This window comes from Chelmon rostratus, chromosome 1, assembly GCF_017976325.1.
Source record: "Chelmon rostratus isolate fCheRos1 chromosome 1, fCheRos1.pri, whole genome shotgun sequence".
Taxonomy (NCBI): Eukaryota; Metazoa; Chordata; class Actinopteri; order Chaetodontiformes; family Chaetodontidae; genus Chelmon; species Chelmon rostratus.
The window spans coordinates 6,455,459-6,469,463 of record NC_055658.1 but is presented as its reverse complement, the minus strand read 5'-3'; the positions used below and the strand labels follow the sequence as shown (position 1 = coordinate 6,469,463).

The 14,005-nt window shown below is 41.4% G+C and overlaps 1 protein-coding gene across 1 annotated transcript in view; it reads right to left on the bottom strand.

Moving 5' to 3' along the window:
* itfg1 (integrin alpha FG-GAP repeat containing 1) overlaps nt 1–14,005 on the bottom strand; it is a 155,686-nt gene that overhangs the window by 53,096 nt on the left and 88,585 nt on the right. Inside the window, exons 11-12 of the mRNA XM_041941921.1 lie at nt 2,660–2,810; nt 1,483–1,591 (exon numbers count right to left, since the gene is read on the bottom strand). Coding sequence (XP_041797855.1) covers nt 1,483–1,591; nt 2,660–2,810 — 260 coding nt within the window. The remainder of the gene's footprint in view (nt 1–1,482; nt 1,592–2,659; nt 2,811–14,005) is intronic.

The following is a 14,005-nucleotide window of genomic DNA, read 5'->3' as shown; positions in this document are numbered from 1 at the left end:
TTCCAAAAGAGACAAAACAACAACTGTTCGCCAACTGTGCTGAAACAGAAAGGGATGAGCAACGCTCCTTTTCCTACTAATGAGCAGAGCAGAGTGACAGATTAAACTGTGCAAAGGCCCACCCTAGAGTGGAACTATTTTTGCTTTCCTCAAATGTCACTAGGTACTAACGCTGTACCAACATTTTGACTTCAAAAGAACCACGTCTTGATTTTTACTCAAATGCTGTTACAATGAAAAAATAAAAGAAATAAAAGCTATTAACTGAGGAAAAAAAGCAGTTAGCCAAAAATATATAAAGTATTTCTGAGCTTCGCACGCAGATATTGAAGCTACTGTTTCTTCTAGTCAGACATCATTTGTAAATATCAGGTTTAAAGTGTGACTGAAATACTGCATACGGCACAAATGGTGCGTGCTATTTCTTTAGAATTAGTGAGCATCGAGTTGTCTTTGTTGCATAGACAGGAAAAAGGTTATTTTTATTTTCGTGGCATTTCTGACACCTTTATCAAGCAGTCAAGTTGAAGGGGACAGGTTACATGGGGAGAGGCAGAGGGGGGTGACATGCAATGAGAGTGCCAGCCTCGCTCTGAATCCAGGATACCGTGGCTACGTGGGACACCACAGGCATTTGTATTAAACAGCAAAACAACAAATCATTGTTAATTAAAAGAATAGTGTTACACGGGGCTCATAGCATTATTACCAGTTATGCTCTTGTTTTAAATGAAATGTCTGGTGTGAAATCAATCCTGGTTGACAATACAAGTCACACATTTTCATTCAGATGATTTTCAGGATGATTTTATCATTCTACTATAATAACGTGGAACACCAGGAACCACACATACTGTAGTCCATTAAAACAGTCTGATGAGAATTCAGACTTACTGTAAACAGATCTGCCTCTCAATTGACACTTCTAATACAATATGTGGGAATATTATTGTGCCCTTTCCTACAACTAATACATGATGAATTTCGAGGATGGCCCATTATCCTGCTTCCACTCTTGAGTCAAGCATGGAGCGTTATCAATGTCAGCAACTAGACTGCGAGTTGTAAAATTACATTTTGGGAGAAAGTGCAAGTACTACAGCAGTCTTGTGTGGGCAGTGGCCATTTTAATATGGGCTGAAATGGAACAGAACGCTTGGACAATATCCTCTTCTCACCACCAACTCAGCAGCTTGATAGATACAGACAGATAACAGTCATGAGCATCTGGTTTCTAAGTCTAGGGAAAGCTGCTCAAGTGCAGTGATTCTAATTGGTCTAGGAGGGACTGTTACAGTACAAATGACAAAAATACACTAAATCATAAATATTTCAGATGTGTTTTTTTCAGGTAATTGAGGGTGGATTTCCTGGGCAGAATAAGAAAAGGACAGGAAGAGACAAACAGTGCTTTTCTCATGCTTCGTGTGAACCCTCCAATAAACTGGTTTAGGCACGTGGAGAGGAGCATAAGTCACTTACCCATCACTTTAACGAAGTAGGCATCAGCTTCATAATTGTTCTTCAAAGCATGGATGATGAAGTCCTGTTTGCCCTCTGCCTTGCTTAGAACCAGCATGTCTAATATACCCTGCAAATGAAGACAGGCATATAGATAAGGGACAATGAGAGCATGGTGTGGGTGCGTTAGTGCTCTGATGTACATTTTTATCCCTCTACCATTCTGGGTGACTGATCCAGCATTATCTCACCATCTCTAGTCTTCCCTCTTTCTCTTCCCCTCACTATATCTCTGTCCCATTTATAAATTCTCTCTCAATTGAGTGAGAGAGCGAGGGACAGAAAAAGAGAGATAGTTGAATTTAACAGACAGGCCACATTAGGAGTAATAATTAATGCTGATAAGACAAGCACATGCAGTAGATTGCAATGCAACTACTGTACTATATGCGGGCGCTTATTATGGCTGTGAGTGGGGGTGTGTGCAGGAATGTGTGATCAGAGCCAACATAATAAGAAGGATGTATGGAATGTGTAAGACAATGTGTGTGTTAGTGTGTGTGTGTGTTTTATAGTATGCAAGGAGGCCTAAATTTTTTCATCACCATTGTCACCATGGATAGACATTCAGACAGAAATAAAAGAATAAGACTGATGTCATAAGAACAGCAGGAGGTGTACAACAACAGCAGCAGGGCATACAAAGAAAATGAATAATAGCGCTGTGTTGTGTTAATACAAAGCTGGCAAAGATGGAGTAACGTCGGCTTGCACACAAGCTATTTTATGTGCTTTAAATGGTACTACTGATTATAAACAAGCACTAAACTGAACATGACACTGTCCTAACCTTAGTCCAATTTTGTAATATTACCGCTGAGCATGAACGAAAAACTATAAACTTAAATCATTTTGTTGAGATCATTGTGGAAAAAATCTTTTCATACAATCCGCTTTTCTGCATTACACAAACCAAACATTCTCGTGTGCTCTGTCACATTTATTCATTTTTCTTCTCTATTTGGCATCAAGTTCTATCTGGGACAGATAAGAGGAGACACTGAGCAGAGGCACAAACTGGTAGAGGAGAAACAGATGGAATGTGTGGGGAAATGGAAGGAAAAAGAATGAGAGAAAGGATGGTCCCGTATGCTGCGTGTAAGTCCTAAACAACATTAACTCAACACAAACTACTCACGTCCTCATAGATGTCAAAGAATGTTGCCATGACGGCATTCTGGATGGCTCCCAAATCTGATTGGTCCCAGTGGATGTGGAACATTCTCCCTACACTATGGCAACTGGCGGTGCTGCATGGCACATTCTCCAATAGAAAGGCCCGCTGACCACTGGGAGGCAGAGAGAGAGAGAGAGAAAAGGAGGGAAAACACATGTTATCGTTTTGGACGGTGACAATGAAGCATCCTGATAGCTGTCAGACTGATCAGTCAGACAGTTTATCACATCGCAATCACATCTGAACATTCCACTGTGGTGGTAATTAATCTGGGAACTCATTATATGCCATTTCTCATTTTAATCCTGGTATAACCTGGACACCAGCAGGGCATTTCTCAGTTGTGTCTGATGCAGTGTCTGGTTTTAATGTGTCTAGGCCAGGGATCTGATGCTTAGACTAACTTGGAGAAATCACAAACAAGGACAACATTGCTTTATTTGTTAGAATAAATAGTCCAGAATCCTTTCAAATAAGTGTCTCTGTCTGAACTTGGGTGACCTTGTGGAATTTACCTGGGCTTTTATAACCAAATGACATTTGTTATATTTCACTGCAAACAGCTTTGAACCATAAAATGAGCCATTGTCCTTAAAATCAGCTCGGTAACACTCATTCTGTCTATAACTCCTACCTCACCTTTAATGTACTCACGTAATGTAGCTCTAACAAGTGTGTTTCCTTCCAGTGATGCAATAGATGTGAGGTGATTTTACACTCTTACAGATAGAAGTGTCAAACTGTGAATAAAAGAAGCTCAAACTAGGCCGCTCTGTGAGTAATTATCAGCAGTTTCTAATCAATGACTCCTCAGCACAGCCACCGATAAGACTGTGCATCAGCTGTTCGTTGACTGCCTAACTGTCAGTTCTGTAAATTTCACTCGTCAATCAGGGTTTTGTGCAAAAGGCAGCACTGAAACAGCCTTTTTCAACAACAAGTTTTAGGGTGGATTTTCTCTTTTCAAAATAAGAGCATGAGTGTTTAAAGGAATTAGAGCAGCCTCAGGCTGGAGCCCTAAGCACCTGTGATAGTACAACATCCACAGGCCCTGCTCTCTTGCTCTGCTGCACATATGTCTACTCTGAATCTGGAGAAAAACATACCTTGCATGCACACATTTGGAACTATACACACTAAATATGTACACATTCTCTATCAACACGTGAAATCATTTTATGTTTATCTTCTGCTGCACTGGATATACAGCTTAGCATTGCTGTGATCACAACTTGTATTTAGCCTCTTTTTGCAAATGTGGAAAAGTGGAAAGTAATTTACTACAGCTGAAATAAAAACCCAACTTCTCTGGGACTCAATCTCATCTCTTCTCCACCTCTCTACCTGTATTTTGTGTGCTCTGTCTTTGTCACCATCTCCCTTTGATTCTTTGGGGAGATTGAACTCCCCCCTTTCTCTATCTATGTGTCTTTCTGTCTTTGCAATCAGCTCTCTGGATCTGTCCTTGGATCTCTGTGGGAGTGGCGACGGTCTCTCTAACTCAGGTCTGAAAGGAGGTGAAGGCGGACCACAAGTTAAGAGCCTGATGGGACATCTGTCACCTAGGATGCTTTAAAAACTTCAAAGACCGTGTGAGGCAGTGTTGGAAAAACCTAAAATGTGACTTAGTCACAGCAAAATATTCAGGGACATTCGGCCTGAAAAGAAAAATATAATGATCCTTGATAAAACATTGACTGATTACTGAAACTGTGACTCTGCCTGGGCAAAATGCTCATTTGTGGGAGAAAAGTGATGTATGATACACAGCTAGATACACTTGTTTTCTTGTCTCTATGTGTCTCTACCCTACAATGGGACAGTACAGGCTAGTCATACTTCACAAAACGAGCTAGAGGAAAAGACACATAACGTATTCCATAAAACGTAGGCTCTGTGTGCTCAGTGTATTGGATATGCCTGGTATCAGGGTAATAAATGCTGATGATCAAGCAGTGAAAGTGGTGCTTGAATTGTACTCTGTAAGCCTCTCCAGTGCTCTTAGCCTGGTAAAATGGCTGCTAAGTGGACAAGCAATAACAGAACCTGTTAACTACCTTTGTCGTCACTGTATTGTATCATTGCAATTTTTCTAATCTGAGTATCTAATGGCTCAGACCAGTCTTAAGCCAAAGAGGGCAATCCACCAATCCACTAAAGGAGAACATGTCTGTGTGACGGTTTGCCTCGCACAGGCATGAAAAGTACATGCATGTATGAAGGTGCAGCACCAGCAGGGAGTGATTATGGAGGTAGCACAGGATAAACACGGTATAAGGTGGGGGTGGACGATATACTGGCTTCGTCTATGCACGGATCTGGCAATGCCTTCATTGCTGTGATAAATGTTTTAGCAAAAAAAAATAGATCGGTCCAGATCGAGGGCCATGCACATACTCATATTGCTGCTATTTTCCTTGCTATAACTCCAACTCCGAATGTTACCTGCAACAAAGATGCTGAAGGTGACATGAAGAGCAACGCATGATAACTTGTCTGTTGTCGACTGCAAGAACCAACACAAAAGTCTTCTACTCCCACCATCTGAGGGAGTGAAGACCCAAGGGAATAACTTGATGGAAATGTCCCCACATCAACAACTGGAAAACACTTGGGCTATATGTGTGTGCTAGCCATTTTACGTTGGAGGGCCAATAAAAAGAAGGATTCACTTAAAAGCTGAAGCTCAAGGATGGATCAATACCGGCTTCAAAATTAGAAGCCAGACCATGATCTTCTCCTAAAGGTTAGGCATAAAAACTACTGAGGCTACTAAGCCTAACCTAACCAAACCCTAACCATCACCTAAAACATTTCTCAGTAAGATTTATTATGAAAGTGTAACTGGATGTTGCATATTTATTATAGCTTACTTAACTGCAGAATGAGAAGGTGTTGTTTTCACGCCTTAGCGATGCACAATGTGACACAGACAGGGTGAACCGGAAGGGCCCGTTGGATGCATTACACGCTTTAGCTTGATATCGGGCTGAATGGCTGCTTTGATTTGCTGTTTTTCCAATAAGTGTACACTCAGCAGCAGGTACACTTCATTGAATTTTGGCAGTGCTGGATGATTTGATGTGAAACCCTGTACTTCAGTACATCAAACTTTGTGCTTGAACACTAGGTTTTCATCGAAAATGTTTTATATTTTTTATTCAAATTATGATGCATGGGAGCTGGAAAGCTACATGGAGAAAGCAAAGTTCAACAAGCTTGAAATGGAAAACAGAAGTCATTTCAACAAATAAAGCATAAACAACAGTTTAAATTCGAATTATGGAATAAGCATAATATTACTGGACTGATCTGACCAAAACTGGATGTAAAATATCTTTCTACCTGCCAGTGTACCACACCTGCCGCCTTGAGAGCAGTAGACAGTAGGGCTGAACGATATGCGAAAAAGCTGGCATTATTTGGACAGATGTTGCGATATGAGACATGATTTCATGATGGTAATTGTTGCATTTCATTTTCATCGCAAAAAATCTAAAAATGAGGACGATGATGTGTTTTTCGCAGGGGTCTGCTCCAAACTAGCATGTTTCCGTACTGGAGAATTTGATTTGTAGGGGCATCTCTGTAGTACCACATTCCTTCATCTATAATGGTATGTTGTGACACATTTCACCGTTTAGCAATTTGGATATTGCACTTGGCCATAAGTGATTTTGATTTTATTACTATATAGTAGTATTCTAGTATTTGGATTAATTGTTAGTAGACAGTAGAAGTATTTGTCATGGTAGTGTAACCAGCATTTGGTGTATTAGAGTACTATCAATTCCATTTTTTTGTTTTTCTTTCAACAGCACAATAAATGGCCATAAAAGTTTAACTTAAAAAAAACTAATCAAGCCTCGAATGATTTTTCCATTTTCTGGAAAACTGAGTAATAACCTGCACCCAACTCAGGCAAGCAAATTCACTTTTTAAATTGTGTGGCAACATTTCAAATGCTCCCTTAAATTATGTCTGACACTTAGCTGGAATCAGCAGCTGGCACTGCAATGTAAGCAGTAAGTGCACTCAGCAGTATTCTGGTTGTTTTACAGGTTGGTAAGAGTTTCAAGTGCTCATTTAATAGGTGAGGTCTGGATTCAGCTGCCAATATGACGAACATCTGTATTTAAAACCCTGTACAGTACAGGGATGTGCAGGATTTTAATTAATTCCTTAAGTGGACACACAATGCTTCAGGCACACAGATTAAAATAGTGTCAATTCAAATGCCAATTTTCTCTGCAGATGCGCTGCTGTTTGAGGCTGAATCTTCATGTGTGCTGAGAGGCAGTGAGGGGTGGGCTGGTGGCTTGTGCTGGATTAGCCGACTTTGGCTGTGATTATATATAACTAGCTGGAGGTCTGGTTATAGGTCATTTCGTGTAATCCACCAATACTGCACGGGCACTAGACCCTTCCCCTCTTCTCTTTAGGCTTAAACAGCACAGCACCCACAGAATATAACTGGCTGTCACTGAGGACCTGCCATAGCAGCACCTACTGGTAAAGACCCACTGCTAATGGTGAGCACTGACTGGCTCACTGGTAGATAATCAGGCCTCCAGCTGCAGGAAATCTTTTAGGGACAGCATGTGCTTGTGTGTGTGTGTGTGCATGTGTGCGTGCATGCGAGTGTGTGTGTGTGTGTGTGTGTGTGTGTGTGTGTGTGCATGTGCGCAGAAAGAATTGTAGCCATTTCAAAGTTTCAGGCTGAACTTTATGAGACATTCGATTGTTATTCATCAATGCGTTCGTGTCCTTTCTGAGATTTTTGTACTTCAAAAGAACCTCTCTCCAGCACTGCAGGAGAATGTGGAAGTGGAGATGAACTCAAGGTCATGAGGTGGATCACACACACACACACCCAATACACACACACACACACACACGCACACGCACACGCACACGCACACGGACACGCACACGGACACACGCACACGGACACACACACACAGAAAACAAAAAACAGTTTCCTCCTCACTTCTGTTAGCTTTGTTTTGACTGCAGTAGGTCTAACTGCAAACCACACACACACACATCTACATCAACAAAGCATGATTAATCGAGATGTAGAGATGGCCTGAGCCAATCCTAAAGACCAGTGTGGGGGCCGATCTGAGCATATACAAAACATTTGACCAATGTGTTACTTTAAATGTGAGAGAAATGTGCAGTTTCAGCCGGGGTCTGCTCTAATGTCACTGTGTGTCAGTGTGTGTGTGTCTCTGAGGGTGCGTGCCTGGGGGCTTCGATTATTGTGTGATTCCAGCGTCAGCACTGATGTGTAGCTGTGGCTTTTCTTTGCCTTGCTCTCTTTTCTCTTGGTGCTTATTGTGCCCACCAATCACCTCCAAGGACTCGGACAAAATGCCTCCTAGCCATGTGTTTTGGTGTGGGTGCATTTGATACAGCTCTTTACAGTTTTGATGATGGAAGCAACCTTCAGCAGACTTTCATCTCTTCTTTACTTGACAAAATGAACTGAAGACCCTCTCTTATTGCTCTCCTTTATCTTCCTTCTCTACTTCACAAATCTTCTGTCTGTTCATTAAAATGTCTTTCAGGTTAGTCAGGCTTTAGTCATGCACTGTTACTTTAACTCAATTTTTCACCTATTACAATTACTTTCTTTTTTGTCAAAAGAAGAAAATAAAGCCAAACCGGAGAAAAGTGTCAACTTTTCAAAGTTTTTTAAAATTTCATATTTTAGTTCTATGTTGTATCCTCATATTCACATTATCATTAGAAAATGATTTTCTAATATTTTTAGAGGAAAAACAAGCTTTAAAGTTTAACACCTGTTGCACTGGCTTTGTGTGAGGATATTCTTCCTCATGATAACCTTACCTACCTTGTCTTATAGTTCCTATATAAGCCTGGACAACAAAAGTTACCAGAAGGAAGTACGTTGTAAAGGTATGATAAATGATTGAGACTCAGATTGCTGATATTTTAGCGGGCTAAAGAGGTCAAATTCCTGTACTACATGATTAATAATGTTCCATAAAAATTTGATAAAGGATATTCGGTGCTAACAAAGATTATTTGCTCAAAAAACAAGGCCTGTAAGAACATCATAATTGACATTTTTTAAAAGGGAAGTCCACCCGTGCTCCATGGCTCTGAAGGAGCTTTCCAAAGTTTGAGAAATTGCATCATGTTAAGTCAAGTTATTTAGTAACTTTACCTCACTTTATCTAATCTTAAGGTGGGCTCTGAGACTACAAATTTAGAACAGAAAGCCTGTGCTACAAACTGGAGGAGTGGAGCTGGAAAGACAATTGTTTGTTCTTTTTGTACCTGACCCATATTAGGGATGAAAAAGTAAGGATGCCTCAGCCTCTTTTCTAATTATGACCATTCTTTTTCAAATCAGTCACTGTCAAGTCTCCCAATGAAATACTAAATCACTTCCTTTTAAAAGTGTAAATAACCTTAAAAAAACACACACACACACCACAAAGACACACTACGTTAGGCCCCCGAACTCAAACTTGATATCGTGAGAGTGAGGGCAAGAAAGAGAGAGAGAGAGAGAGACATGGACAAAAGGTGGATGAAGGGAAGGAGAGGGCAGGTCCATGTAGATGAAGTGACAGTGAGACAGAGCCATGTTGTCAAGGCCCAGAGACGCTGTGGTTTCACATTCTGCTCGCCACTGTGGTGATGAACACAGGCAGTGACTCACGGCGACACACAATCAAAGTCCAAGTACATCCTTTGGTAGTGTCACTCCTCTACACGGTCGGCCTGCTGCCGCTCACTCTTTCATCCTCTGCATCTCTCTCTGTTTTCCCCGCCTCTCACTCTGTTGTGCTACAAAGCCAGCTCTCTTCTCAGCCTGTCCTTATTTGTCTTTATGTTCATAAGATCAACAACCCACAAATGAGCTTGTTTCACTGTGATGTAAAACAACATTTTCATTAGAAAAGAAAATCGTGATGTGTAATGCAAGAAAATTCAAGTATTGCATCCGTTGCCATTCCATCACTTTTCTAAAGTGCTGAAAAAGAATAAAGAATTGCTACCACTTGCAAATCTCCATGTATTGTAATTCATATTAAGGTTAGATTAGTGTTATTAGACCGCCAATAAACCCGGCTGGGAAACAAGAAAGACTTGAACAACACTGAACAGTTGAGAAGCAGAGCTGATGAGTGGAAGTGTGAGAAAGATCAATGCTAAAGCCTGGGTGTGAATTTGAAGTCCCCATCTGCCTCTGTGGTACAGCAACCTCTGTGGCCTAAACACTGGTTTTGCGAATGTTTCCATAGGAATAATGTCCCAGAATGACTGACTGAGCTCCTGATACAGTAACAAACAACATGTAACACTACATTCAACTATGTTTAAACACGGGAGGAATGTTTTCTCTTCTGTCGGATTATGATGGATAATCCATCATTTTGCTAGATGGACCTGCTTTACAGGAATCAAACAATGAATGCACATTTAGTCGGTCAGCTGGTCGGTTCACCACTTTGTATCTTGTACAGACATTCGCGGTCCCCAGAGGATGAATTGTAATGACTTTAGTAATCCCTTAAATGATCTTCTAATCTGCTTGTTAACATTGTCATTGTGAGCATGCTCACATTAACATTCAGTGCAAAGCACAGCTGTGCCTCACTCCTCCCTCTCAGAGCTGCTGGTGTAGCTGTGGACTCTCTTGTTACACTTAACTCCTCGCAGATCACCTATCAATCACACTGCTGTCCTGTGTCTTTTTCCTTTGATCTTGGAGTTTCTGTAGATGCTGCTTTGTTCTTTGATTATCATGTCTCAGGCTAACTAGCAGCTCAAATCCATTCCAAACAAAATGGAAAAATAAAACCAGCTGACATACTGTACAGCACAGGATTAATTCCTATCAGACACTGTGTGCTTAGAGCAGTTAATGGAAACATTACATAATCTGGATATAGCTTGAATTGCTGCTGTGCTGTATATCAACAAATGACAGAGGAAGGACAGCGAACCACAGATGTGTTTATATGCCTACATTGAAGATTAGAACTTCAAAGAAACGGATGTGCTTTCTGTTAAATGAAGCACACGTACACACACCTCCGCAGAGTTTGCTGTACAGCATTGCAGCGCTCAGCACAAAAACGTGGCATAATGACATCCTTTAAAACTAATCATCAAACGGCAAACACCCTATTTCATTATGCAATATTTTATGCTACTGAACATCTCCCTGGAAGCTTCTTTGTTTAGGAGGTCATCTGAGGCCATCTGACCAGCCTCCCGCCAACAAAGCTGCACTTTGGAAAGAAAATATGGTGCAGGACTATGTCTCGTGTTACTAGTACAATTTTCACCTCGGTATTAGCAACAAAACGGAGAGACAAACACAGCTACACTGCTTCCAACACACAGAGAGCGGATGGATTTTAAATGGCATTGCCTAGCAACAGCCTGCTAAGCTCTTGGCAGGTGCTTGGTCGGGTTGCATACTGATAGATGGAGACACACACAGACATACACACTTGCATATACACTCACAGCAACACTAAAAGTTAATGTCACAGAACTCATCACGGCATCAACACGGTGAAGAGTGCTGAGCTTTACATAAGCAACAACATCGATTGTTGCTCTGCTACATGTGAGCGCGAATTAACTTAAACTTCGCCTAAGTTTATCACATGTGAAGAAAAGCCACATGGCCCAGCAAATGTTACAATACTTGCAAGTTAACTGCCATCATTATCCACTACCATATCTGCAGTCTATTACACAGAGCCTCATTAGGAATTATTACGTACTTAATTTTCCTTTCAGTCATGCTTATTGATGCAGACACCACTCATAAAACTGAAAACATTTAATTCAAAGTACAAGTGTACTACAATTGTTCATGAGTAGTATGAGAAGTCGCAGAAGGTTTATTAAGAAGTGCTTATCAATGAATACAAGGCAAAGGCAAGCCCAGTGGTAGCGCACTAAAAATTCATGGTTTTATTTTGAACGACTGATGATAACTGTGTGTTTTCCATCCTTAGATACACTGATTTGATCTCCAGATTTTGAGCACACACTGCATGGTCTCTGCGACAGCTTGTGTGGCATCTCCTCTGCAGTGATGTGCAAACTGTCTGCAACCACTGATGTTTAGATGCTTGTGTTCACGGCCATTCAGGGGCTGCCACCGTGTTTTAGCAATGTAAAACCAGGTGTGTATGAGGGGTCGGCTGAAACGTCGGCAGAAGTGAAAGCTGTGGCAGCTCCTCCTCATTGTTTGTGAAGTTAGCTCAAGTAGCTGGAGTGTAGAGGTGTCAACAATATAACGGGGGGTCATCAGCGAAATATCACTACGCTTGCTTTTACACTGTCAGACGTGACTCACCACCAGTTTGTCATTATCACCATAAGAGGACGACTTTTTTCATAATATAAATCACATTCACAAAATTGGTGAGACTGGCCTTGTCCTACTAACCAAATTCTATAACTGTGTATTTTGCTGTGTGAGGCAACATAAAGAACATAGTGGAGGGACAGAAGCAGACCAGTAAAGGTGAGACAGAACCTTTCCAAACACAGCTTTCTACTGCTATAAAATACACGTTTGTAGCATGGTGTGAGACAGACAGAAGAGATGACGACAGAGATGTTTCTTTGCAATTTTGCCGGGCAACAACCTCAAGCAGAGGTCAACTACGTTATTCTGTTACTGTCAGACACTCGCTGACCTATAGCCTGAAGAGTTCTACACATAAATGTGTGGATGTGCTATCTTTGTGTAAGCGTGTCGTGTGGATGTGCGACATCTCCCTCAGGCTCTTCCTGTCTTGTTTTTGATTCGCACCCCTTTCCAAAGACACTTGTGACATCTGAAGGTGCATGCTGATGGGCCGTATAGTTCCAGTCACTGGTCTCTGTAATCATCAGTAATCAGCAGTAATCAGCGTGCAGCACATAGTGGCGTGCTGTCATGTGGTGGTGTGAGATACAACAGAAATCACTTAAGTTCAGCTGTTTCCATCTGTGACCTCATTTCGTATTCCAGAAATAGCTCCCTCTCACCACACACGGCTACATGCGAGGCTACATGGCACAAGTACGCTTATACATACACACACACACGCTCATGCACACACGCACGCACGCAGCCCAGTGGAGTGTTGTGTGACATTTAGACCATTTCTCCTGCGATAGGGGGCTCTTATGAAGCCGGGGTGGACCATTTCAACATCAAACACTCACAGCCAGCAGGACGCTCTGTCTCCCCGAGGGCAGTGGATGAATGAAGAGTGTGTGTGTGTGTGTGTGTGTGTGTGTGTGTGTGCGCGTGCTGTCTTGTCATTGTGAAGCCTACCTGAATAAAGAGAGTGGCCGGGCTGCCGTTTGCTCTGACAGACAATCAGAGCATTTATAAAAACAGTCTGGTAGTCTCACCACATCTGCGTGCCACTATTTGCTACGAGGAAAGAGCAATTTTGTCACTGTCATTACAGCAGACGGATCTAAAAAGCTGCAGGAGCTTTGTTCTTCATCTCATCATCACATTACTAACTAAATTTTATAAGGAGGGGAAAACAGGAAGGTCTGCAAGGGGTGTACTCACGCTATGCTGTTTGCTTGGGGGGGTTTTGCCACTGCCAAGACCACATTTGGAGCAGATATGAAAATCAAGCTGCTTGATGTGTGCTTTGTTTACCTAACGATTAGTTTTGGCAGCTGCATGCGGTACTTCATCAGTGCTACAGTCCTGGAAAACTCAGCACAAACCTCATAATTCAGATAAAGTGCTTTCATTCTGACTCTTTCTGGTGAGCAACAACCACAAGGATTACTTAGTACTTAGTGCTATTCCTAAGAGAGCAATATCACTACATACATTGTCTCACTGTTAACAAAGTAACAAGTTAAAAGCAGTCAGGTCATCGTCTCTGTGATTGGTTGGATCACAAATGCAGTGCAAAACATTGCAGTGGTCTTAGAAACACTGTCAAACTTCTCCTGAACCAAAATCAACATCTGGTACACCATTTGCAGAATTATGTATTATTTGTATCGACAATGCTTAGTTTTACTGGCTGCTATTGAGGTTGGAGAAGTAGTGTTAACTAGTAGCACTATTATAACAAAGCAAAGGTAAAGATTTACGTTGGAAAAGAATATTCTAAAATGTCTTCTTGAACGCTACAGAAAAGCTGCACTGCCCTGACAGCAGAGGTGGAAGTGAGCGGAACCTGTTCTCCTGTTTAAGGTGGGTTCTTCATTAACCAACACATCATATACCACCTTTATTACAATAGATTATGACTAGCTGGTTAAAATAATAGAATT